The 27,282-nt window shown below is 34.2% G+C and overlaps 3 protein-coding genes across 4 annotated transcripts; 1 reads left to right on the forward strand and 2 right to left on the reverse strand.

Moving 5' to 3' along the window:
* Window positions 1-9,980: 9,980 nt before the first annotated feature.
* On the reverse strand, window positions 9,981-12,057 carry LOC111916307 (mitochondrial acidic protein mam33). The gene is made up of 3 exons (XM_023911947.3): window positions 11,797-12,057; window positions 11,237-11,577; window positions 9,981-10,251 (listed from the first exon to the last, which is right to left on the reverse strand). Exons 1-3 carry the CDS (start codon window positions 11,983-11,985, stop codon window positions 10,086-10,088), a joined length of 696 nt encoding a protein of 231 aa, XP_023767715.1. The 5' UTR covers window positions 11,986-12,057; the 3' UTR covers window positions 9,981-10,085.
* A 2,949-nt stretch (window positions 12,058-15,006) lies between these two features.
* LOC111916308 (uncharacterized) lies at window positions 15,007-16,947 on the forward strand. Of its 2 annotated transcripts, none has more exons than XM_052768637.1 (4): window positions 15,007-15,212; window positions 15,803-16,007; window positions 16,119-16,378; window positions 16,486-16,947. In XM_052768637.1, the coding sequence occupies exons 2-4, from the start codon at window positions 15,809-15,811 to the stop codon at window positions 16,843-16,845; spliced, it is 819 nt and encodes a 272-aa protein (XP_052624597.1). In that variant the 5' UTR covers window positions 15,007-15,212; window positions 15,803-15,808; the 3' UTR covers window positions 16,846-16,947. The 2 variants fall into 2 exon arrangements, with proteins under 2 accessions (XP_052624597.1, XP_023767717.1); XM_023911949.3 differs by having other exon boundaries at window positions 15,008-15,212; window positions 15,797-16,007.
* Window positions 16,948-18,519: 1,572 nt separating this feature from the next.
* On the reverse strand, window positions 18,520-23,963 carry LOC111916309 (nuclear pore complex protein NUP1). Its single transcript, XM_023911950.3, has 8 exons — window positions 23,596-23,963; window positions 22,267-22,381; window positions 21,985-22,186; window positions 21,580-21,873; window positions 21,425-21,499; window positions 20,705-21,340; window positions 20,167-20,621; window positions 18,520-20,067 (listed from the first exon to the last, which is right to left on the reverse strand). The coding sequence occupies exons 1-8, from the start codon at window positions 23,846-23,848 to the stop codon at window positions 18,804-18,806; spliced, it is 3,294 nt and encodes a 1,097-aa protein (XP_023767718.1). The 5' UTR covers window positions 23,849-23,963; the 3' UTR covers window positions 18,520-18,803.
* Between the last annotated feature and the right edge of the window lie 3,319 nt (window positions 23,964-27,282).

Consider the following 27,282-nt stretch of genomic DNA (forward strand, 5'->3'; position numbering starts at 1 on the left):
TTTGCAATCGTAGCTCTCAAAGACGCTGTCAAACTCTGATCTAATCAATCTTGTCCTTTAGATAAGGGATCCTACAGTCCTCTGTTAGATATCATGCTGACAATCCTATGGAATGGTTAGTCAAGCATTTAGGTTTCTCGTTCTCTAATTTATTCGACATAGAACTTAATCGAACACATCAATTCAGTTCTGACCGGGCCCGGCACATAAGTCAAATCAAATCATCGAGGGGCCGAGATATCGCTTTTACCTTCTTAGATAAAAGTTACAGATAAACTTCGACTTATATGCATTTACTTATTCATTAACCAACTTTACACAACAATGCGTTTTATAACACCGAGTTACTGATGCGTTTTCGCATTATCAATGTACAATCAATTAACAAATAACAAACCATATATCTAGGTTTTAAGACTATATGATATTATCGTCTTGCGATCACCCTTTTATATCATATTCCATAAGGTGATTCCAGCAAGCGCGAGTTTATTCCAATGCTCAAAACTAGTTCATAAGCACTCATGAACGTTGCAGCAACCCTTTGCTATGTCTAAAACCATTTAGACAATCTACACACCAATTCATGACAATCTTCATTCATATCTACTTCCAACATATGAACGATTGTGGACAATTTGAACAATTCGATTATTCCTAATAAACTCAATTATTCTGGAAGTCAAAACATGCAAAGTGAAACAATAGCTAAACAATTAACATAAGATAGTAACATTACTCATAAATAAAACTCCTTTATTTAATCATCGAATGTTAATTACATTTATCTATTACACGTTTCTAATACTATCTAATCTATGCTAATATCATCCTTCAGCCCAATACTCCTAGCATGCTGCAAGTGCTTAACCCTACTCAGTCCCTTCGTAAGCGGATCTGCTGGGTTATCTTCTGATGATATCCTCTTCACTACGATTTGTCCTTCTTCTACACGATGTCTAATGAAATCGTATTTTCTGTCGATATGTCTTGATCTACCATGATCCCTCGGTTCCTTGGTGAAGCACGACTCATCATAGAGCGAACCATATCCAATAAGGTTCGATTACGCCTTTCTGCCACACCATTCAACTGCGATGTCCTAGGAGGCGTCAATTGCGAAACTATTCCACACTCCTTGAGATAATCGTGGAATTCAAGACTTAGGTACTCTCCTCCTCGATCGGATCGAAGCATCTTGATTTTCCTACCCAATTGATTCTCCACTTCATTCTTGAACTCTTTGAACTTTTCAAAAGTTTCTGACTTTTGCTTGATTAAATAGATATACCCATATATACTATAATCATCGGTAAAAGTCACGTAGAAGCGGTTCCCATCCTTCATGGTTGATCTAAACGGTCCACATACATCGGTATGTATTACGTCCAATAGACCCTCACCCCTTTCACATGTACTCGTGAAGGGTGACTTAGTCATCTTTCCAAGTAAACAAGACTCGCATATGTCATCTTCCCTAAGGTCGAATGACTCCAACACTCCATCCTTTTGGAGTTGGGATATGCGTTTCTTGTTGACATGTCCAAGACGACAATGCCACAAGGATGCTTTATCCATACTAGTGGAAGAATCTATATTCAAAACATCATTTCCTAAGTTATCAACAATCATAACAGTTTCATATATTCCATTACATGGTATAGCTTCAAAGTAAAAGACACCATTTAGATAAGCCAAAATAGAACCATTCTCATTATTAAAAGAAAATCTAAATCCTTGTCTATATAAACCATGAAATGAAATGATGTTTCTAGCCATTTCTGGAGAATAGCAACAATTGTTCAAATCTAAACACAAATTATTCCTAAGCACTAAAGAATACACTCCAATCTTGGTCACAGGCGACGATCTTCTGTTCCCCATGATTAGATTGATTCTTCCTTGCTCCACATCCTTACTTCTTCTTAGTCCCTACACATTAGAACAAATGTGGTAACCACAACCGGTATCAAGAACCCAAGAAATAGCATGATTAGAATCGTTAGATTTAATTGTGTATATACCTGCGAAAGATGGCTTGATCTTTCCTTCTTTGATTGTTTGCAGGTACTCTGGGCAACTTCTCTTCCAATGTCCTATCTTGTGGCAGTGGTGGCACTCTGCCTCCTTCGGGTTAGGACAGGGCTTAGCGGGATCAACTTTGGTCCCACTAGAAGAGGCACCATCTCGGGCTTTAACCTTGCGATAGTTCTTCGATGAAGCTTTCCTCTTCTTTCCCTTCCCTTGACCAATAGCCAAGACAGGAGCAGTAGGCGGATTGGGAGTTGGTGCAACAGACTTGTATTTGAAGTTGCTCTCAGCAACCCTCAAGAGACCTTGGAGTTTGCTTAGGGTGACCTCTTCTTTGTTCATGTGGTAGGTCATCCTAAATTGGTTGTACATCGGAGGCAAAGAGTGAAGCACCATGTCGATCGCCAAGTCTTCCCCAAAGTCAACATTTAACTTGCGAAGGCGGTCGACATACCTTTGCATCTTTTGCAAGTGCACGGTAAGAGATTCTCCATGACCCATCTTAGCGGAAATCATGTTGGTGAAAATCTCATAACGCTTTTGTCTCGCGTTTTGGTGGTATCTCTCCAATAAGTCTTGATGCATCTCGTACAGGTACATGTCCTCGTAGGACTTTTGGAATTCAAAGTTCATGGTGGCAATCATGATGCAATGTACCTTCGTTGCATCTCGCTCATGAGTTTCAAAAGCGGTGATTTCAGCCGGAGTAGCGATTTCGGGGTTGATCTTCCCGAGCTTCTCATCGAGGACATACTCCTTATCCTCATAGCGAGCAATGGTGCGAATGTATCTTATCCATTCGCTAAAGTTCGTTCCATCGAAGGTGACCTTTTGGCAAAGGCTCATCAACGTGAAAGAACTAGCAACAGCGTTGTTAGCGTTCGACATCTACAAATAGAAAGGACAAAGATAGATTAGAATAAGAATACCTAATTATCACCCAATTAGAAAAATTAGGGCTAGGATCCAACAATAACATTTACATAGTAGAAAAGGGATGCCGTAATCTAACATGCAAATAAATTGAAGGTAAGTGAATGACGATTCACTAATTCTCCATCACAAAAACCTAAACTATTAGTCCTAAGTGTATTGAGAATTCCTAGGTTCGGATGAGATTCATTGAAACTATTCAATGGCATGTTTAAATCTCGATATGCCCCTCTTGTTTGTGACTGGGATACCGAGGATCACAAAGCGGGTGTGAATTACCATGCAAATTCACATGGTGCCTTCATTGTAACGATCACCTATTCGATGTGCCGGTAAACCACACACGCTCCATCGAACTATGATAAACAATGAATCACCCTTTGCCACCTTTGTTAGAACCAATTAGTGTGCCGGTAAACCACACACGCTCCACCAACTTCTTAGCAAGGGTGCAAAGTGTAATTTCATGGGATTGCATCAATTCACTTTTCCTAAAGTAACTAAGATTGGGAAATTTTAAAATATGTGTAGTTACTTTGTATTACTTATTATACTTTTAATGAGAGGATGAGGTTGCCCTATCCTACCCGTTCGGCTAACGACCCTCCACCGATCAAGCAAGCGGTGGGTGTGAGTGTACACCCATTAAGCGCCATTTTATAGGCCGCAACCTTATACCCACCTTATAGATCGGCTTCGTGAATGAGGCCTACTAACGGTAAGACTAGCATTTAGTTATATATATATATATATATATATATATATATATATATATATATATATATATATATATATATATATATATATATATATATATATTATTCTAGTAATATCATATTAGTATAGGGTTGTATTTTAAACCTTTTAAAATCTAGGGTTTGAAATTTAAATTGTCTAAATTAAAACTTTTAATCACAAAATATAAATTTCAAAACTTGAAGACAAGTTTTAAACATTTAAAACATGGAGGATCAAATAACAAATAATTCCAATTAACAATTAATTTCCTAATTATCTATATTTGATTTATTCAAGATTTCTTGCAAGATAATTACCAAAATAATCAAAATAATTAATTAATTATCATATAAGGAAATTAAATATTTTATTAGTTGATAAATATCTTTAATTAGATCAAGATCACAGTCATATATATCAAAAAATCGGATTAGGGTTGATCTAATATGATTAAGGTAAGTTTCCATAAGATAATTATGAAAAAATCCTGAATCTGGCCATTCCTAACGCCTGGACTCGCCGAGTGCACAAAGGGACTCGCCGAGTCAGGCCTACTCGTCGAGTCCACTTTGGAACTCGCCGAGTCCATGACTCAGAAACCAAAAATCGAATTTTTCAGGTTTGTTTCAGTTAATCAAGCAACAATTTAATGAAAACCAAGCTAGTCTCTGATACCACTGATGGGTTTTAGCCATAAGAACTTTCCTATGTGCGCATGCAAAACCCTAATGCTTGGATCTAGGCTTTCTAATTAAACATGCTTTGAATCCAAGACTTCTAATGGCTAATTAGATTAAATAACAACATTGAAACAGATCTAGAACCATACCTTTGAATTCCTTGTTGACCTTGTTGTCTTGGAGCTTCTAGAGTCACAATTGTCACTCCTCTAATGGCTTACAAACACCAATAGCAATAAAGATGATTTAGGAGAGAGGAGAGGGAAGGAAATCGGCCAGGTTTTCTATTCTTTTGATGAAGTGCCGATTTCCGTTGCCCATGGGGTCTATTTATACTTGTATACTCCTTAAGGGTTACAACCTAAACCCTAATTGGATAATCTTCTCTTAAGGCTATCCAAATCCTTTCCATAGATAAGTCATTGGACGATTTTGGAGCTATCCTAGCTTCTAGAATCCGTCCACTATATATCTGTAAGGATTTATAGTCTAAAGCTTAACTATCAAACAATTGACAGTTTATACCCCTTTATTTAATTAATCTCTTTAAGTCACCAAATTAATTCCAATTAATTCTATGACTTATATTAATCAAATAACAATATACTATTCTTTATATTATTCTCATAATATACTAATAATATTTACTCTCTCTTAATAAATCATCCTATCAAGTTGCTATGGTGAAGGCAACCCAAAAGGATCATGCACAACCGGGTCAAATACTTGCCTAATATAGTTGCAGCCTTAGACACTATTCCAACAGATGCTTCTAATGGCTCACAACCAAAACCTAGAACTAAAAGATAATTGAGGAGAGAGGAGGAGAAGGAAATTTTGTTCATATACTTTTAGGAAAGAATAACTATGAAAATCCTAGCCTAAGGGGTCCTATTTATAGTTTAGGTAACTTAGGGACAAAGCTAGATTTGAATGGATTTAATCTCCATCCAAATCATTTCCTTATATGCATCCAAGAGGCTTTTGGGAACCCCAAGGAGGTTCCCAAAACCGTTCTTCTTTGGATGGTTCTAGAATTGCCTCTTTTGTTCAACTATTAAACAATTACAATTCACTTCTTGTACCTTTAATTAATTCCAATTAATCTCGAATTAATTCCATATTGATTTTTATTAATAATTAATCAATTCTAATTGATTTCATGTTAGTTTATTAATCATATAAATCAACAAATCAATTATTTAATAATTGATCTCATATTAATTTATTAATCACATAATAAATTAACATACTAGTTATCTCTTTCCAATTAATATATTAATATTAATCACATAATATATTAACAAATCATTTCCTTATAATAGTTTATTAATCATATAATAATCTAATAAATTATCCTTTCCCTCTCCCCCCCCCCCCTCCCTCTCTCTCTACAAATGTCATTCTAACCAAGTTCTAGTTATGAGAGCAACCCAAAAAGGATTTTGTTTCTAATTACAAGAATATACCAATTTAATTACTGACATAGACACCTTAATCCAACATACACAACATATGTTTTAATTGTTTAGGACTTTCAAATTGTATACCTAGCATATGCTTATACTTTTTCCACCGAACAACTTCATTATAGGTTCTTTTTTCATCAACTATTGCCTCATTTTCATCCATATGAAGATATGGCTCCTCATGAGGTGGATTGCATGGGGTTGGATTCACCTTGGGGAAGAGCTTACTCAAAAACACATCATTGATGGTCTTGTTCATAGAAGTACACTCATCTAAGTTAACCCCATCATCCATCTATCCTTGCAAATCATTTAGGCCAATGTCAACACCCATATCACCTTGAAAAGCCATATACACTTGAATGCTCGTCTTCAGGACTGCGCACTTCAACTTTTTCATCATTAAGCCAATTATGCAAATTCATACCAAGGTGATCAATGTAAACAGAAAGTATACAACCACAAACGTACCCTATTTTGATGAAGTGTATATAGTCGATGCCTATAACTATTATCTTCAACCGTTCAGGAAATTGCAAGTCCGACATATAATAATACATATTCTTATACTTCTCATGTGTGAATCTTTAAAGAAAAACCACAAATTTGTTCTTGTCCATTCTAGCAAAATAAAATGCACATCCTCAAACTGACGCTCTATTCCATTTGCGTAACTGATAGTAGGGTACCTCGTAAAAATACTTTGGAAAAAATATCAATCATCATGTAAAGAAACGAAGCCATTAGGTCAATTATTATCAAATATGACAATTGAGGTGGCTACTCATTTTAATGGTGTGGCTCGTTAAAGTTGATGATTAGGAATGGGTTCACTGGGTGACCTCTTTTTTTTTCACAACGAGACGTTTAAAATACTAAAAACTTGAATATGTATCCTTAGAAAGCGAAATTCAAAAAACAAAAGAGATATTTTAAATCAAAATCGGTAAGTTATAAGCAAAAATGACAATAACTATATCTTTGAGAGGAGGGGGGGGGGGGGGGGGGGGGGGGGGGGGGGGTTCACTCTTGAATGGACGGAGAGCTCTAGATGCCAAAGCTTAGGAAAAAGTTGTTTAAAACTAAGGTATATCCGTGGACATATAATGTCGAGATAACTTCTAAAATTTATTTGTTAGTCATACAAAAAGTCAACCAATTGCGTATTAATTATACATTGGCTACTACGTTTTCTTTGTCCTTTTTTGTCTAACATTAGAAATTTAGTTAAGCCACTCAAGTTTCAAGCAAAACCCTGTGAAGGTTGTTCTTTAATACCATCATTAATAATTGTCATAAATTATGGTTTTCTATTTTTTGAAAGACTTTAGATGGAAGTTACTTATCTCCATCATAAGAATCACTATACACACCAACAACGTTGTATGACCCATCATCTTTCATCACCACTTGAAGGTACTTACGGATTTTCACTAAGAATTAAAAAGAAATATGTTAAATAATGTATACAATTATCTAATTGAGCAATTAATTTCATGACATGTATTGATCTAAATAAGCTTATAAACAACAAATATGTGCGGTGAAATGCCAAAAACTTAATAACATATTTTGGTTAACAGTATTTTTGACAATAACAATTAAAATTTATATTTATTTGTTGATTGAATAAAATCTGATTGAGTCAATGTCTGATTCATTCGAACTCAACTTCTTATCAGATCTGATAATAAAGATGTCAAATACTATATGACTTAATTAAATGTTTTTAATTATAGTATACTGATTGAGATTGAGTCAAACCATACAACTTACCATACCTAGTAAAAACATATATGAAAAAACCTTAGTATTATTTATGCAACTTCAAACCCTCGGCCTTACTTTGATATCAATACAATATAGATTTTGCTTGGTCAACTCCCTCCCTGTACTTAGAAAGTCAATAAAAAGAACTAGTTTGGGCCCACGTTGGCCTCATGAGACATGAAATGAACCACCCAAAATACAATGTGAAAAAGTTGGCAAGGCATGTGAGAGAGTCAATGGTTGGCTACAATAGAATCATCATGGCCATGGTATATGGGCATCAATCATATTTATCATGCTTTTATTGCTTTGTGTCTCACATTTCTTTGTACCTTTTTTTTCTCACATGTGGCTCATATCACTCATTCTTTCTTTAATTCTTATGGCTTAAGATTTTAGACAAATTAATATTCATCTCCAATAAAATTTCCAACATGAATTTGATTGTTTTATGAATTATGAATAACGTGCAAATTTAATGAGTATAATCGAAACAAAAATGACAAATTAGGTACTTAGCACCAACAATACGATACGTAAGATGGAGTGCACATGTCATCGATGACGTACCATAACTCTTTAACATCTAAGATATATCATTAATTATCCACGTGTCAAAGATATAAAATAGATAAATAAGGTATGAACTATCAAACAAAAATTCTTTGGTCTTTAATAATCCTTGTAATTTTGTGAAAAATTGATTATTAAAATGACAATTCTATCCTTAGTTTATGTAGTTAACGAAAACGAACATTGGAACAGAAAACGAATGGTATATTCAAATCGGAAGGTTGTGGCCCATCAATATATCATTATCAAGTGCACAATGACCAATCCACTCACTTTTTGAATGATGAATTGACGAAAATAACCTCGAATGGTCCTACTATTGGGGAGAAAAAGATCCAAAATCTCTTTTGTATCCCACATAATATGAGGAGAAGTTGACACAATTGATCATAATTGTGTCAACTTTGAATTTATGGCAACAAGAGCACAAGCTTTTCTTCAATGGCCCATCGTTCCCCCACTCTATATCTATCCAAGTCATTTTGATTTAATATAGTTGACTTTTTTTTTTGTGTGTATATTTAATATTCAATTGCCACGGTTTTTTTATTTTAATTGGCATCGTTGTGTTTAATTATAAATGATTTATGGAAATGTTGATTTTACGTGTCGTAGTGTGAATTGAAACTCTCAAGTTTCCACCACAACATGTCAAGATTTCAAATAGTTGCATAATTTCACAATAAAACAATATGCGCCAATATAATCAAGAAATTTGTATGAACAACGACATTCCAAAAGAAATAAAATTATTAGAAAACAATATGTCAGTTTTCAAAATAAATACAATTATTAGAAAACTACATATCATATCATATGCCACAGTTTTCTTAACTTTGTAAAAGCTATCAATTGAACTTCATTGTGCTTGATACACAGCATAATTATTTTTTCTGAAAGAACCATGTCCGCTCACCAAGACCATAATAAAAGTCTTTTATCTTTATTTTTCAACCATTTATAGGTTCAATGTTTTTCAAAATTTGTGAGAATATTTTACTTTTTAGTTCAAGAACTAATAAGAGATTATTCTGTCATGCTTTGTAAAGTCAAAATTCATGCACATTTAGTGATTTTAATAACCACCACCAAAATCTAAGAGTATATCTTTATCTTTCATTCTTTCCTATATCATCTTTTTTGGGTTACCAACACATGTAGCATTAAAGAAGGCAAAATAGACTTGGGGGCTCTTTTTTTCTTTTTCTTTTTCCATCTAAGTTCTTTAAAGTGTTATATAGAGAATACAATATTCTTTTCTATACCGAATAAATCCCTTACATTTAAAAAAAAAATCATAATATTCATTAGTTTTAACAATATTCATAAAAGGTGTTGGGAGGGGAAAAAATAGTTAAACTCATAAAATTGTTGAATACTGTAACAATCATATCAATGCATAATTTTCGTTTAATCAACTAAAACAAACATAAATTAGGGAGAAGTTGGCAACCAAAAAAGGTAATTTAACAATGGGAATGTTAGTTGTCTAACGTTCTGATGCAACTAATGTAATTATAATAAAAGTACAAGTGTATGAATGACGAATTTATTTATTGAAAAATTATGTGAAAATACAATGAACCAAAACTCCTCCAATGATTCTGATTCAAGTTTCTCTACGTAATGGGCCAAATTAAGTCTTTAAAAACAACCCCACATGCCATAAGAAATTAAGATAACCTTTTTGAGGCCGGAAAGGCCACGGGTTTTGAGTAGATAAAATGTATATGAAAAGAATAATAAGCTAGAACACAAAACGCATATAATAATTTGGAAAAAAAAATTGAATATATAAAGATAAAAGACTATTAAAAGCAGGATCATACATCCATTAGGGAAAAAAATGTTATAAAAGTAGAGCATGTAAGAAGGTAACATGACATGAAGGTTAGTTGGTTTTTTTGACACATGTCCCAACTGATTTGAACCAATGCATAAGACTTCGGTGATCCTTCACATAAAGCCATGCTTGCAGGAAAGGAAACAGAGCATCATTTATGCCTCTCTCTTCAATGTAACCATGAAACGCATCCCTCATTCTATCATCAAGCCCTCTGTTAATTATTAGTACAAACACCAATTAGTTTTATAATATTATAAAAAACCTAATAATTCAAGGGCATTGCTTGTTTTAACAAATAATATGAACTCATCATGTGTATGTCTACAGAAGTACAGATATCATTGTTTCAGAGTTTCGCACAATCAATAAAGAAAGCTGATTGAATGAAGTTGTGTGGATAAACATATCAAATGTTTTTCTTGTTTGATTTTATTTGTTTCTGTGTTACTAATTTCTTCGGTAAGAAAAATGACTGGTATACCCCCATCTTCATCTCGTTCATCCTTATTCTTTCTCCCTTCATCATTTTTAATTTTTATACATAGCAAGTAAAGTAACCAACCAGTGTATGTGGTAAAGAAAAATGTATCATCTATTCACCCTCATCCACCACACCCATCTCATTTGGGCATTTCATCAAACACCTTCCCTGCTTTTCCAACAAACCAATAATATCACTCCGCCAAAACCACCATTCTTCTTCTGTTTACTGATCATAGGTATTCATCAGGGTTGTAAGCCGGATAGTTTTGGGGGGAAATAAAAGTGAAGGTTCTGTAATCTATACAAACCAGAAGCTGCAGTAGAGACCACAATCTTGGATTGTTGATAAGGTGTATAAATGCATACATAACAAAGAAGCATGTATGTCATCTTATAGCCAAGAACTATAAACTACACAAGGTATCAATGGGGGAAAAAAAGATAAAAACCCCACAGAAAATTGGTGTGCTGATGAGAGTATGATGATGAATATGCAGTTTAGAGAAGAGTTTGCTGGTTTTACAGCTAATTTCTATGCTGTCAATAGGATTATGAAGTCATCTCAGGTAAATCCCAACATTCTGTTCATATTTATGGTCGAATAGAAAGTGAAGCACAGAATGATATTTGTAATAGAAATATAAATCATGAGATAAACATTAGATAGCTATGGCAGTTCTAATATTATAAATTTAGAGCATGAGATGACTTACTCAAAATCAGGACCATTGTATTTGGATGGAACCTCAAGGAGCCCTGAAGTTTCATTCTTATGTCTTAAGGAAACAGAATGAATTCCCAAAGCATCTGGATACAGCCCACACAGAAAATGCAAAACAAAGTCTTGCCCAGGCTTCGATATATCAGCATGAAGAAACAACTGATTGATCTCGTCGTCACCATCAATCTCAGCAGGATCCAATCCAGGGAGAATGTTAACCATCCGCATTACAGATATACTGATCTCCTCATCTCCATACATTCGCTTCAGAACAGGACCACCACTGTCAAGTGCCCCTTTCACCACTGTAAATGGTGAAGGAGGACTCACCTTCTGTGAACAAATAATAAATCAAATAACATCTAGAGGCAAATACATAAACCCCACTTAAACCCTGCATTTTTTAATTAACCATAGGACAAGTACTTTTGTTGAATCAATAGTGCCTACCAGGTGCTCGACGTAATATCAAAGAGTTGAATAGACTTTTGTTTCAGTTTTTCAATCTAAGTCATCGTAAACCCTACAGTTAGAGATCAGATGTGCACTTACAGGGGGAGGAGCCATTTTGGAGACTTCGGTGTAGTGTTCTTTAAGAGAACGAAGAATCATGGAGTTAACAACGGCAGATGAAGTAGATTTGCTGCTGGAGGAGTAGTGGCTGCGGAAAGGTGTGCTGGTAATTCCCTGCAACGGCGACCGAAGAGCCCCGGCAGCGCGCGCCATAGCTGTTTTCCACATGGTTTCCTGTTTGCCTGTGAGGTATGCGCCTCTCGCGAATCGCGATGTTGTAGTTACAACCTTCAACGATTTTGTTAGACAAAACTACAAATTTGGTCTTGTGGTTTGCAAAAATCGTTGGACGGGGTCCAAAAAGTTTTTAGCTTGCACTGAAGGTCCAAAATCAAGGTTTTTCTGGGTTTTTGGTCTAAAAAGATTTGAAATTACTGATTTACCCTTTTAATTTCAATTTTATATTTTCTTTTCGTATTTATTAGAATACTTTATGAAATAAAAATAAAAAACAAAAAAGATAGACCCACTTCATATCTCTCTCTCTCTCATATCTCTCTCTCTCTCTCATCCCATGACCAAAAACCCAATTACTCCATCGAAGAACCCCACAGTTCCATCATCTTCTCACCATTCTCTTCATGGACACACCGTCTGCAACCTCATATTGTTACAGTTCACGATAAGCAAACACTCTTCACATCACAATTCCCACCGTCGACCACCACAATCATAAACAGGACCTGCAAATCAGAAAGAAAACACACACAAGTTAATTTTTCTTCAATCGAGTTTACACCATATTTTCTTTCTCGAGTGTGTGTGTGTGTTTCAATTTTTCACTGTGTATTGAACCCAGATGTCAGATCCTCGATTATTTGTGGAAATATGCTTCAATTTATGTTGTTTATCAACCCTTACTTCTTAAGAGCCCTAATTTCTTTGATGGTGGCTGTCCGATGATGAACAACATATATGGAATCCTTTACACAGGTCTGTGTTGAACCAAAGGTTAGGGTTCTGATTCAAAGAAGTAGCAATGATGATGACGACACTAATGGAGCAAATGAAAACTGTGACAACTGGAACTCAACAACAGTGTGTGCAGGTGAGAAGAAGAAGAAAAAAAAAGAAGAAGAAGAAGGAGGGATGGGGGAATTATTGTGCATTCCTCATATTCTAGTTCATCATCTCACCATCGACACCTGCGTTACCAGTTCATCATCTCATCATCGACTCATCAATTGGGGGAATTTGGTGTTGTTGATGATTGTGTTTATTTGGAATTTTTCATAACCTCAAAACAAAACCCAGATGGAACACAAGCTCTCTTTTTTTTCCACATATCTGGGTTTTTTAATAGGAGCTTTTATGTGGATTTGTTTTTATTTTCAAGCAAGAAAGAAGCACACAAGTCCAACCATGGCGTTTTATTTTAAGAGAGAGAAAGAAAGGGAGAGAGAGAGATAGAGAGATGAGGAGGAGGAAGAAGAAGAGAGAGAATGGGGGAGGGCTCCGATGGGGTGGGGGGGAAAGAGAGAGAGATGCGGTGAACCAACCTACTTCTTTTTTTGCATTAATAATTATAAAATAAAATATAAAAAATACAAAAAAGAAATTTAAAGGGCAAAACAGTCAATTCAAGTGCTGCATGGACCAAAACTACAAGAATTTCTTAAGTTTAGGATCAAAAACCTAGAAAAACCTTAATTTTGGACCTTCTGTGCAAGCTGGAAACTTTTTGGATCCCATCCAAAGATTTTTGCAAACCACAAGGACCAAATTTGCAGTTTTGTCATTTTGTTACAATGATGTGTTTTGTCAATTTTTAATGTTTACCGCACAAATGATTTTTTTTTTTAAATCATATTGGTAGGCTTTGTTTTAACTTTGGTCATTTTTCCATTTCATTGATTTCTGAAGTTAAGAGCATGTAAAATAGCATTTTACTATTATTTTTTTTTCGATGGAGCGAAGAACATGTTTTCTTTTCTCAAATAGGGTTTATACTTCATGTTGCTATCTTAACTACGAGAAGTTATGTGATCCATAATCTCTATACTAATAAAAGAGTAACTCTTTTGCCATGTGTCACCATATTAGATATTTTAATTAATGTTTTGCCACTTGTCAATCTATTAGTTTTCCATTTTAAATTTATTAGACATTCTTATTAATATAATTCTATTTTAAATTTTAAATTTTAAATTATTATTTTCATTAATTCACAAATAAAAATATCTAATATATATTAAAAAATTAATTTTATATATTTATTTGAATCAATGATTATAATTTCACATAACTAATAAACAATATCTCTTAAATTAATAATTTATTTAAAATAACTTATTAATAATTTTGAGTTTTTACTATAAAAATTTGATTAATTTTATAACCTTGGTTCCCACGGGTTATAAACTAGTATAGAATACAAGGATAAGATCTGCAATTGTGTATTGCATAGATCACAAATTGTATCCATTCATAGGAATTATGTTTGACGCCCGAACTTATGAATTAATGTTTTGACCTTGCTTTGATTATTGTTTAGAGTTATATTAACTCCTAAGTCCTAACTATGTGTTTTAATAAACTTTTGGTGTTACACACAAGTACTTAACAATTAATATGGTTACGGAATTGTTAAACTCTTAGAGAGTTGTCCTTAAAATGTGTATAAAAACATTATACCACTTGACAAAAGTAAAAGATGTTTGTATTTGTGATGTAGATAAAAGCCCGAATTTGCATAAACTTGTTGGATGGAAGAATTGCACATAGAATAGCCATTAGGCGTTTGCTTGTTTGGAAGACCCAAGTTCAACATAAACTATAATCTTATAAGCTAATATCATGATATAAAGTAATAAAACAAATAAATTTATCAATTTCTATATCTATATATGAGTGTATTAGGAGAGATGATTCCAAAAGGTCTGAATCAAATAAATATATTTGTCTAATACTATTTATATCGATTTTTGTAAATGATAATTTTTTAATATTAGTAGTATTTAAGATTGTGTTATAACAATTATTTTTTATGATATATTATGAAAATAATCATGGACATGAAAAATATATGTTTTATCTAATGTTATTAACATTTATTTTTGTCAAAATTTTACTATAAATGATATAAAATCAAATTGCATAATAAGACAAAAAAAATCAATAATGTTGTAATTAAAAAAAAAAATTATCAATTCATTACATTTTAGTTTTTTAAAACTCATTTTTATTTGTAAAAGGCCATGAGATGTTTTACATCGCAGTCCAAAGAACCCTTGTTACAACACAACTTCAATCTTCGTCATCGTCTCGCCATTAATTTCAAAACTATAACAAACCAGACGATCTATCGCCTGTAAATTCTTCTTATTTCTGCATAAACCCACCAACTTTCTTTAAGAACTCGGGCCGAAAAGTCCGTGCATCATCCTTCGCTTGAGGTTTGTCTTCACTTTTGTTTCTCTCTTTTCTTTTTGAGTAGATTTAAAATTTCAACATATTGGAACATACTTTGTTTAAAATTAAGCTTCATTCGCATGCCTCACTGATTAGGTTTTCAGGTTTTTGTGTTTCTTGGGACATTCTGGCCTTATTTGTACAGCCTTTTTATTTGCACACCACATGTTTGTTGTTTTGCCTCGCTTCATTCTCCCTCCCTCGCACACAAACACACAAACAGTTTTATCAGTATATATATATATATATATATATATATATATATATATATATATATATATATATATATATATATATATATATATATATATATATATATATATGCCTACTCGCGTGAAATGGAACAGTAATTGCATCTTTATTGTTGTATCTAAATAGGGTTTTTGGGAGGTAAGACAGCATATGAAATTTGTATGGATATACTTTTTTTTTTTTCAAAAGATCGAAATACTCACCTGTTACCACAATGGCATACTGACTTACTGAATTATGCGATGAGATGTTTGTTGATGTAACTGCGATTGGAATACTGATTTAAGACTGATTGATTGTGTTGCTGTTTTTTGAGTAAAAGGAGAAGATGAACAGGCAGACACCATATGGTGATGCAAGTGTGAACAGATATGGTGGTTCTCAATCTCATGCGTCTGCACAGAGAATGCAACAACATGCTCAAACACCTCAATTTCCATTTCGAGGAGATGGGCGACAGCAGTGGAATACAATTGCAAACCCACAGATTGAATTAAATCCAATGTCCCCTCATTCGTATTCCCAAGGTAAGTATTTCCTTCATTAATAGTTCCGATTTAAAAATTAAAAGAAAAACCCATTTAGTTTTGGTGATGGATACTTATATGCTTTCCTTTTGTACTTGACAATTTGTGAAGGAGGTCATAAAGGAAATATGAAGATCCAGTCCCAAGAAAGGATGGGAAATCAAAAGTATAATAATTATGAGAATCAAGGAAATAAGGAAACAAGACTACAGTCACATGAGCAAGAAATGGAAGTTGGGTATGAGGACAACACTTACACTCCTTCTCAATTAAGTTTTGAAGGAATGGAGCAGAGATTCCAAGATGAGATCATGAAATTAATAAAAGATCTAAGCAATGCAGAGGATGCAGAAAATGCTAGACACAAAGAGGTTACTTTATTCTGTTATTTCATATCTTATACCTTACACCTGAAAATATTTATACATTCTAAAAAGTAAAACCCCTGTGTCACCATTTTGCATGTTGTTTTTTTCAGAGAATAGTAGAGATCAATATGCGATACCAAGAGAATCTGTGTTCACTTAGAGCCCAACATGCGTCACGGGTAGGAGAGTTTGTTGGCAAGGAATCGGAGACACGGTTGCATCATTATCAACAAGCTGCAAATGCAATGACAGAAAGGGGCCCACCTGGGGGGATGGCTAGGGAAGCACGTAGGCGGTATGACAACTATGGAGCAATACCAGATGAGTCTTCTTACAGAGAGTATCAGCATCAGCATCAGCATCCTCAGTATCGTGAACATTCACGGGAACCCATGACAAGTCAAGGCTATGAATCAAGGGTTCCACACCCTCATGGCCGAGTTTATAACAATTCTGGTGCTCATTACTAATGTCAAATTAGACTAAGTCTGTGTTGTGTTGAGCACGCGTCAACTTATAAACTATTTTTGTGGTCTCACCACACTCTAAATTGCAATAAGCTTAAAAAATAAGTGCGCAAAACACAGCCTAATTTGAACTTTTGCTAGCGTGTAAGCTGTTATGAGTTTGGGGTGTTGCTAGATTATCAAGCTTTGTACAATGCATGCATGAATACTCCTTTCTGATCTTGCAGACTTGTCTTAAACAAGGGCATTGATTTGAGCTGGGTTACCCATAATGGGGCCCGGGATTCAGGATTGGCTATGCAAAGCAGGCCTGGCTCTGGTCTAAGAAAGACCTGCTGGTTACATTTTGAAACTAAGCCTGTTAAAAAGCCTGGCCTCGTTTGGTAGCCCTTTTTTTTGTCTTTTAAGTGTTTTTTCCATGGGAACCTTTCATTTGGTGTTTTATGCTTGGGTTGTTTGTTACCATTTTACCCCTAGGTGTACGTATATGGGAGTGTTTTGGTTACAACCCAAGTTAAAGGAAAATTTTCATATATGCCCGCCCTAAATAAACTATAAAGTATCATATTTGTCCTGATTGATTTTTAAATATCATATACACCCAATTTAAACTTCCTAAATATCATATTTGTCCAAATCATTTTTTAAATCATTTTAATTATTAAAATAACTTAGATTGATAATATTACCCTTACTTCGGAGCTGGTTGTATTTTCTCTCCCTCTTACTAAAAAATATCCATTGTTTCATGATCCATCTCATCCTTAAAAAAGGCAAATGAACGATTCCATCTGTTTATACTTTTTTGGGTCTGAATCCTTTATTATATTTGGGCTGCTCTTTGAATTCTATGGTACTACTGCAATTGCTTTTTAATTTCTATTGATTTTCCATGGTTTATCCCTTGATCGGTGTGCTCCGAGATAAAAAGATGGGTTTTAATTGATTTCCTTTGGTTTTTTGTTCCTATGCAATTAGTTTGGATATGTGAAAAAAAAATTTGTATCTAATCATGCTTCATCAAAAGCTTTACTTTTCACAGTCCATTAATTCACTTTTGGTTTTAACAATGTCAAAAAAAAAAAAAAAAATCATGGTTTGTTTAAATGGCGGATGTATGTATTGATTTGTTTCTGTATATATATACTTGATTTGTAAGTGGTTGTTTACTTGTTTTTAAAAAAAGAGTTTAGGTAAATATGATATTTAAGAAGTTAATAATACATATATATATATATATATATATATATATATATATATATATATATATATATATATATATATATATATATATATATATATATATATATATCAGTTAAAAGATGCTCTAAAACTTTGTACTTTTAGCAAAGTTCTGGTGTCTAAAGATAAAAGGGTTATTAATAAAAATAAGAGAGAGAGAGAGAGAGAGAGAGAGAGAGAGAGAGAGAGAGAGAGAGAGAGAGAGTAATCAAAAAAGCATATTCAGATAGGTTTAAAGAGTTGGGTAATTTTTTAAAAAAAAAAATGCTAAAAACACGTAGATCTGAGCTTGAGGTTGCAATGGCATAATGAAATAAGATATGGGCTACTAGTTTAGATGATCAGTGTTGTAGAACGTTGACAACGCACAAGTTAACTAAATATGTTTGTTTGTACGTGGATACAGAAAAACCTTGTAAATCTAAAGTAAAAAAGTTTGAATGAAAAAGATACAAGCCGTAGAAGCATTACGGCTCTAAATTTGATAGGTTTTAGGTTTGTATGTTTTTACAGTACAAAGCAAGAAAGATATGACTTGGCACGTTGTTATGAAATCTGGAAAAGCAGCCCTTCTAAAAAAAACTTGCTCCAAAAATGAGATATAACATCATATCCTTCCCTAACATCTATTATATTCTATAATACCACAATGGTACATAAAAACGCAACAAATTTTGCCTTTCAGACATCTCACCAAGTAATTTTTTTTATTAAGTTTGTCACTTCTTCCTGTTCTTGCTGTTTCTAACTTTCAAAATCCTTCTACCGGACTTGTCACCTCCACCTGAGCCCAATGAAAAACTTCCTCCACCACTAAAATCTGCACTACCAGACAACTGAAAATGATTATTCTGAGATGGTGGTTGGTTTGTCTGGAAAGGATTCTGTGGTGGTTGGCTTGTCTGGCCACCAAACTGGAAGGGAACCGTTGACGGTGTCGGGGTGCCTGAACCAAACATGAAACCGGGGGTTGGTGTGGGTGTGGCACCAGCTTGTCCAAATGCAGGAAGTGAAGGAGAAGGACTGGGTGTGGAGTCTTCAGCCATAGTGTCTTCCATACTCATCTGATCATTGTTGTTGGGTGAAGATCCAAAAACAGGGGTCGAGTTTCCAAAAACAGATGTAGATTGAGCAGGGAAAGCTGAAGTTGTAGCAGAGAATGAAAACAGGGAAGATCCTGTAGAAGCATTAATAAAAGGACTAGGAGAAGTGGATGTTGAAGATGAAGATGAAGATGCCCCGAAGGAAAATGTTGTAGGAGGTGAAGTCTTGGGAGGCTGCCAGGCCGAATTAAGACCAAAACTAGGTGTTATGCTGGTGGTGGAGCTACCAGATTTTATTTCTGATGTGGCAACAGCGGAACTCAGACCAAAACTAGGAACAGAGGAACCAAATAGAGAACCCCCTGAAGTAGATGACTGGACTGCGGTAGTCCCACCAAAAGATGTCTGAAATCCACCGGTGCCGCCATTGAAAAGGAATCCCTGATTGTTAGTGGCTGCTGGAGAACTGAAACCAAACATGTTGTTACCTCCTCCGGTGGTAGTAGTGGTCGGAGTACCAAAAGGTGAGGTGGTGGTGTCAGATTTTGGTTCTGCAGTGGTCTCTTTTGGAGGTTCTGCAGATTTGATTGAAGTGATTGCAGACCCAAAACTAAAGACAGGTGGAGCCGGGGCAACACCACTGGCAGCTGACATGGTGGTGGATGGCAAGGAAGTAGTAGTGCTAACACTGAAAATGTTATTTGTAGAAGAAGCTGGAAAAGAAGAGGAGGGAGCAAATGTAGATGGGGTTGAAATTGAACCATTGGTAATATTTGTATTTTTGGCACCAAATGAAAAAACACCACTTGTTGATGATGATGATGGTGTTAATGTAGGTGAAGATTCTGATTTATTATTGATCAGAGCATTGCCATTGTCATCTTTTTTGGATGCTGGGAATTGGACTTGATTGCTTTCCTTATTAACTGAATTAAACATGCTGCACACCGCCAAATGAAAACGTGACACAACACACACATGAGATTCGTCATATTATATGCAACAAACAACATCAATTTTTGCAAAAATTTATCATTACCTGGTTGAGCCAAGTGGTTTTGCATCTGTGGTAGCGTTTGGTTTGAATCCTGAAGGCTCATTAGCAGAAAACAAGAATGGTGACACGTTCTCGGTAACTTTAGCGGTACCACCAAATGTTGGAAAAACTGTTGCTTTCTTCTGTGGAGAAACAGTATCTGTTATTGCAGCTGGCTGGGGCTGAGTGTTGTTGTTACTTGCAGGCAAGTTAAATGCCACCTTCTTATTAACAACAGAACCATCGACAGATTTAAAACTGGTTTTTGGAAGAGATTTAGAATCATCAGTCTTTTGAGTTCCTGGAATTTTCTCAACTGGAGGAGATTGAATGACCTCAGCAGAAACATCCTTATTTCCAAACACAGATGTTTCCGGTTTCTTGTTTTGACCAAATGGGATGGTAGATACATGTCCTCCATTAGAACGGCTATCGTCATCCGCTAACTCCTGATAATCCTTCACAAGACAAACATAGCAATTAAGAGCATAATTTTGTAAAGACATTACATATGTTGAATACAGATGATGATATAACATACCTCATGTGCACTTATCTGGAATCGCTTCTTCTGGGGAGGCTCTGCTGGCAGCTTGAATGTAGAATCTGTTGGTCCGTTATCTCTTATAGATACACCAGAACTCCCATTCATAGTGCTCAGAACATTTCGAGGGACAGCAAACTTCTTAGGACCATTTTCTTCAACTTTTTCTTTACCTTTACTCTGGGTCTGGGTGGTGGTTGACTCACGAGCATCAGGAAACAAACTTTCTGATTTTTTATAATCTTCAGAACTTGACATAAGTTTGGGTGTAGAATCTGGTTTCTCCTGTGGTGTGAAGGGCGATTTCTCACTCATTCGAGTAAGCCTGGATCCTGGAGACTTCTCCTTTGGGCTCAATCTCTCAAGTTGTTCCAATATTTTTGTAGCCATTTGGGTCGACTTTGTAGGGACAGATGCATAACCTAAACTAGACCTGCTGGTCTCCCCGTTTTCCTCTATTGCCTTGAAGCTTTTAGAGTCAGCTTCATTCCTTAAAAGCAGTTTCTGCCTAAACTCACTTGTGTTTTTTGAAAGAGGACTTCCTTGAGAAAGAAGATTAGCTTTCTGTCGGATCCTACGCACCGGGCCTCCAGACCCAATATCATCTAGCACAGAGCTCCTACGCTTGGAAGCCTGAACAAAAACTTAACAAGTCAACATAAATTCAAATGTCACAAAACAAATAGAAATATTTAGATCATATATATAGATGGATACCATCTTGCTTGACTCAATTGACCCTTCTTGTTCCCAAGCAGGCTGGGACAATGGCAATGATGGTGAATTCATACCCTGAAAAGAAATCAATTGCAGATATAAAGATACTGCAAAACAATGTCAAAAGGTATCTAGAGTTGTTGGTTTATTTATACCTTTTGGCCAAAAGTTGAAGGTGGTCTGGAATATGGTGTGCGTGCCATGCTGTATATTGCTGATCTGCCTCTTGATCTTGGGGTTGTCAAAAAACCATTTTCAAGACCCTTGAAGGTTCCTGTACTTCTTGGTACAAGTGATGTGATGGGTGTTTTGGGGAGGATTGCTGTGGTATTAAGCAATGCTGAATCTTGGCTGCCAAATCTCAGGGTTGACGGTGACACTTTGGGTGCTCTTGTACCCATGTAAGCCCTTGCAAGCTCAGCAGGAGAAGCAACATCCTCTTCAAATGTCTGTAGACAGCATATATTTACATCGAATCAGTATTTCAGTACATAGCATAAACCCTTTTGGCAACAACTTTAAAACAAACAAAGGAACACACTCATACAAGTACAACTCACTCTTGAAGTAACAACAGGAGTTGAAGTAATAGCATGAATGTTTTCCCTCTCTTCCACATGCTTATTCAGTGGGCTACTTGTGGATGCTTCGGGCCTCTGAAAATGAGATGATGGGCTGGGAAGCTTTGCTCTATCCCCTTCATCGTCATCTGAGTTAGTAGCTTTTGCATGCAGCAAAGCTGTCAAATGCTCGATTTCAGATCTGAAATGGACCAAATGGTATATCAAATCAATTCTGACACAGCAGAAAGAAGGATAATGATCATAAACAAAAGAACTAACCTAGTAAAAGTCTTCTGTTTCAGCATATTCTCAAGCTCTGATATCTCAGTGGTAGCAGAGATGCTAGCCAAATTCCCACCTTCATTGGTGCTAGGATCCGGTTCTTCAAGGGTCTCTGGACACAAGAGAAATTTTGTAAGGGACATTGAGAGCATTAGAAAGAGATAAAGCAATGTGATATAAAGAATATGTAATGCGGATGTCATAGCTACCATGGAGACCAAAGAAATGTAGAGCACAAAAAACCAATTTCATATTAGAAAAAATAGATCTTCAGAAAATATTGAAACTTAAATGGCATGGAGTTGCAGTGTATGGCATAGTATTATGAATTTATGATAAAGACTTGCTTGGTTGTCCATATTTAACCTGACTTGTATTATAACAAGAGATATGTTTTACATTCATTACTAGATAAAAATATTATGATCCATAGTTGATATTTAGTTAATTACTTCTAGTATATCAAATTCCTCCAACTCCCCTTACCACTCTATCGAGTTTATGTCTTGCTGGAGCTTATGAAGAGAATGTAACAAGCGAAAATAACAAATACACAAGCATCAGTGATGGTGTGCAGTGAAATATATGGTAATGAAATACAGATATACAGAAAACAAACAGTGTTCGAATGAAGTATATGGATAAATGATATTGTGATGGCCTTTCCACTTGCAAGATATATTTTTCATAGGCGTTATCATAAGAAAACCCTAAACCTTTGTTTAATGGAGACCTTATGAAACTGAGCAATGTTAAAAAGACCAACAAACCAAAAAATTTCAGTTCCACTCCCCTACCAAATTTTCCAATTCACCAACATGACTGCAAACTTAATACATTGAAGAAAAATTGTTCCCATTCGGAGACAAATCACCTCTATAAACTAACAAATTGTATAAGAAGCCTTCAGCAATGCTAAACCCGATCGAATCAATACGCCACCCATCAGCAGCTCAGTTCAAACAAAATAAAAACCACTCAATTCTAAAGCTATGCCAACGATTACTAAGATGAGTTCTTTCTAAACCAATATTAAACCCATCAGCTGAAAATGCGGCAGCAAGAGAACACACCATATCGAGCTTATAAGAAGTGACTCTAAAGATACGCCCTTTATATGGTAAAAATATAAGCAATATAAAATCTGAGCAAATAAAAGATCGGGAATCAGCCAATACAACCAAATCAGGCCTAAAGTCACACGAAACATATATAATTCCGACAACGATCATACAAAAAAAAATCTGTACATCCACAAATCCTAAAAATAAATTCAAATCGCAAGAAAATGAAAAAAGCAATCTAATTGTAACAAATATATTGAACCTGGCGGACGCGGTGCAGCGATGGAAGGAAGCCGCTTACGAAATACGCCGAAGAACCTATCAGCCCCAGCGTGTATGAGCCTAGACGCTGGGTCTACGAGTTTCGCGAAGAGGCTAGGGCTCTTGTTCCTGAGTGCGGTAGAAGGTCGATCGTATGGTGTCGCCAGACCACTACGCCGAATAGGCTTCTTCCGAAACTTCCCCCCGGCTCCGCCGCTTTGGTATGGAGTCGCACCGTCGCCCGCCGTCGCCATAGGAGAAGCTCGAGCTGTTGAATGAGGAATTGCGTAGAGAGAGAGAAAGTTGAGCGGTGGAGAGAGAAAGAGTGGGAAATTAGGGTTTTTATCTGAGCGCAGACACAAATACGGCTTATGGATTTAATTTTTATATTTTTTTAAAATGCTTTGAAGGCAGGGAGCGTTGGAGAGAGAAAATGGGAGGCGAATATTCCGGTTAAAGTTACAAAAAGACCCCTTAAGTTAATATCAGTTACATAAAACACCTCTTTGTAAAATTCCCGTTAATTATGGTTCAATTTCTCTCCAAACTTTCTAAACTGTTTTTAATACCCGAAGTCCATCATAGGAAGCGATATCGTGAATCGTGATATGTATCATCGGTCATCCCCTTAAAATAATCAACAATTTTTTTATATTGTAGGTGTGATAAACACGATATGTAAAAAAAAGTAATTGATAGTCAATGGTTTATTATTTTCGTCCAAATATTTCCTTGTATATGTTAAACGAGTCTTAGATGTTTTATCCCATGCTTTATTATACATAAGTCATGTATCACTCATAATAGAAACCAGACTTATCTAGAAAGAAGACGATTTACCTTGGAGCAATCCATGACATATTCAAGCTTCAAGTTATTCCTTATATCAGCACGAGTGAAAACTAAAATCATAAGACCGGACGGAATGGGGTGAGGGAAAGGTTCCCTCCCCTCTTGAACACCACTCCATGGATGAGGGAAACAATGCGGGAAAAGAGGTGGGGGAGGGGTGCTGCGCTCTCTCTCCTCTTTTCATTGGCCAGATATTTTTTTTTATTTTTATCTTTTTTAATATTTATAAAATTATATATCTACTATAAAAATATAAAAAATATATCAAAATTCATTGTTTTTAATTCTTTACAAAATGAGTATAATATATGTATAAAATATTTAAAAAAAAAAATGAGGGAAGGGTTTCCCACCCATTCCTTGGCTTTTTGGTGAGGGAAAGGAAAGTAAAGGAAAGAGGGGTATGGTCCACCAAAAGTGAGGGAAGAGTCTCTCCCACACCCTCCGGTCTAAAACATCCATGTGGATTTGTTCCAATTTTACGGAACTTCATATTTCTCAATACCCTATAAAAAATATCAAAGTTATCTTTTTCGATTATCCGATAAATGAATATTTTTTAGGCTCGGCACACGAGTCACTGGCCCAAATTTTCTATAAATGTGTGATTAAATCGGAGAGTAAACAATAAAACTCAAAGTTAATTATTTTTTCTTTATCACCAATTAGAAATAGCCCGATTGGTTGGGCATAGTCTCTTAGTTTGAGATAACAGGGATGACAGATTCGATCATTGGTGCTAATAAGGATTAAAGTATTAATACTAACATCTAATCAGTCAACTAGAGGTTTAAAAAAAAAATCTTTATCATCTAAAAAAAATGGTTACCAATATAAAATGTTTGAATCGGATAAAATATCACAAGGTTGTAAAATAAAAGTATAATGCAAAAATGTATTAGTTGTATTTATATAATTAAATTAAGATTTGTTTTTATTAACGTTAATAACAAGGAAATGTATATAATTAAAATATATTGATAACAAACAAACGGTTTCATCTCCCATGGAATATAAACTATTTACTGAGAACGAATCATTAAAAAATGTTCAATTCATGTGTAAAAAATAAGTATTATTTTCCACGCATTTCAACTTATTTCATATTAAACAAATTTATTCATTAAAATCATATTTTGACTTGATATATTTATACAACCAATTTTTTATTTTTATATTAACATAAAACAATTGTCTAAATTGCTGAAAAAAACACTCCGGAAATTGTGAGGATACCTTTTCTTACAAGATATTCATTAATTTAGCAACAAATTAACGATTATACTTAAACTAGGTGTCAGACCCGTGTAATACACGGAAGAATTTAAAAAAAGATTAAACATTAAAATATAAAGAAAAAATATTTTTTAATATACAACTTTAAAATAAAAAATGAAGAAATGTATTTATTGCAATTTAATATTATATATATATATATATATATATATATATATATATATATATATGATATTCAATACTTTACATATATACGTTTATGATTTTAATTTTAAAAAATTTAACAAACCAAAAATTGACAAGTGGATAATATTTATTTCAAAAGCACCACAAAATGACAAGTGTCAAAACTCATGAAAGATTAACATGTGGCAAAAAAAAACCTTCATTTATTAAGGAGGATATAAACAAAAAATATTTTTTAATATACAACTTTAAAATAAAAAATAAAGAAATGTATTTATTGCAATTTAATATATATATATATATATATATATATATATATATATATATATATATATATATATGTGATATTCAATACTTTACATATATAAGTTTATGATTTTAATTTTAAAAAATTTAACAAACCAAAAATTGACAAGTGGATAATATTTATTTCAAAAGTACCATAAAATGACAAGTGCCAAAACTCATGAGAGATTGACATGTGGTAAAAAATACCTTCATTTATTAAGGAGGATTTATGAAGAGTTCACAAAAATAATACCTTTTTTACAAGTTAAACGATTAAAATAAATATTTCTAAAAAAATATAAACAAATAAAGGTTCAATTGAAATGTATCTTAACCATTTTAATGATACCTTATTTTGTCTATGTTCGTTATGAATATTTATCTTTACCAAATTTCAAAGCATTTAAAAAAAAAAATCGTTATTTTCGGTTCTTTATGAATTTTATTTAAAAGTTTGTGTCTTTTAGTTTACTTGCAAAAATTAATCCTTGTGAAAAAAATAGTTGTTTTTTTTGTTTATTCGTGAACCCACAACTAAAATTCACGATTTTCTGTAATAAATAGTTTTTAATGTCATAAAAAATATTCTCGCAAATGTATTAACTTTTTTCGCAATTTGGTGGTGATTTTATTAAATAATGCCTTGCCAAGTTAACATGACAATGGAATTTATGCAAACCTTAGATCACAAAAATGACAATAGGTAATATCGTAAGGGAGCAATATGTAAATTGGTAAAACCGAAAACTTTTCCCTCCCATTACATCCCATGGCGGGGAAGTTTTGTTGGTTAAACTTTTTAGCCAAAGCATATTTTAAGAATGAATGGAAGTGTTTTTTCAAAAGTGGTTTTGCCGGAAAAATAAAGTCTTTTATGAATATTTATATATCATTATTACAATTCTTTTAAAAAAATAAAACAAGGTACCAATCATATGAATTTCATGGATATGTTTTACAATTTTTTATTTATTGAAAAGCAATTTAACTATTGATTGATACTCAAATATCTTATTAAAAGTCAGTATTTTTCCCATTCCTAAATTCATTATAAGATGAAATAGGTATGTTTCTAACGTCCATATTTGGTGCACATTGTTACGTCTCAAATTCTTTTTCTCGTCCC

This window comes from Lactuca sativa, chromosome 2 (assembly GCF_002870075.4).
Source record: "Lactuca sativa cultivar Salinas chromosome 2, Lsat_Salinas_v11, whole genome shotgun sequence".
NCBI lineage: Eukaryota > Viridiplantae > Streptophyta > Magnoliopsida > Asterales > Asteraceae > Lactuca > Lactuca sativa.

Coding starts and splice junctions, on each gene's coding strand:
- LOC111916307 (XM_023911947.3), bottom strand. CDS start 11,985: ATGTGGAAAACAGCTATGGCGCGCGCTGCCGGGGCTCTTCGGTCGCCG. Junction 11,578..11,796: donor CCAAAATGGCTCCTCCCCCT/GTAAGTGCACAT, acceptor ATTTGTTCACAG/AAGGTGAGTCCTCCTTCACC. Junction 10,252..11,236: donor TACAATGGTCCTGATTTTGA/GTAAGTCATCTC, acceptor AATAATTAACAG/AGGGCTTGATGATAGAATGA.
- LOC111916308 (XM_052768637.1), top strand. CDS start 15,809: ATGAACAGGCAGACACCATATGGTGATGCAAGTGTGAACAGATATGGT. Junction 16,008..16,118: donor CCCTCATTCGTATTCCCAAG/GTAAGTATTTCC, acceptor CAATTTGTGAAG/GAGGTCATAAAGGAAATATG. Junction 16,379..16,485: donor AAAATGCTAGACACAAAGAG/GTTACTTTATTC, acceptor TGTTTTTTTCAG/AGAATAGTAGAGATCAATAT.
- LOC111916309 (XM_023911950.3), bottom strand. CDS start 23,848: ATGGCGACGGCGGGCGACGGTGCGACTCCATACCAAAGCGGCGGAGCC. Junction 21,500..21,579: donor CTTCAACTTTTGGCCAAAAG/GTATAAATAAAC, acceptor ATTTCTTTTCAG/GGTATGAATTCACCATCATT. Junction 20,622..20,704: donor TCCAGATAAGTGCACATGAG/GTATGTTATATC, acceptor TGTCTTGTGAAG/GATTATCAGGAGTTAGCGGA.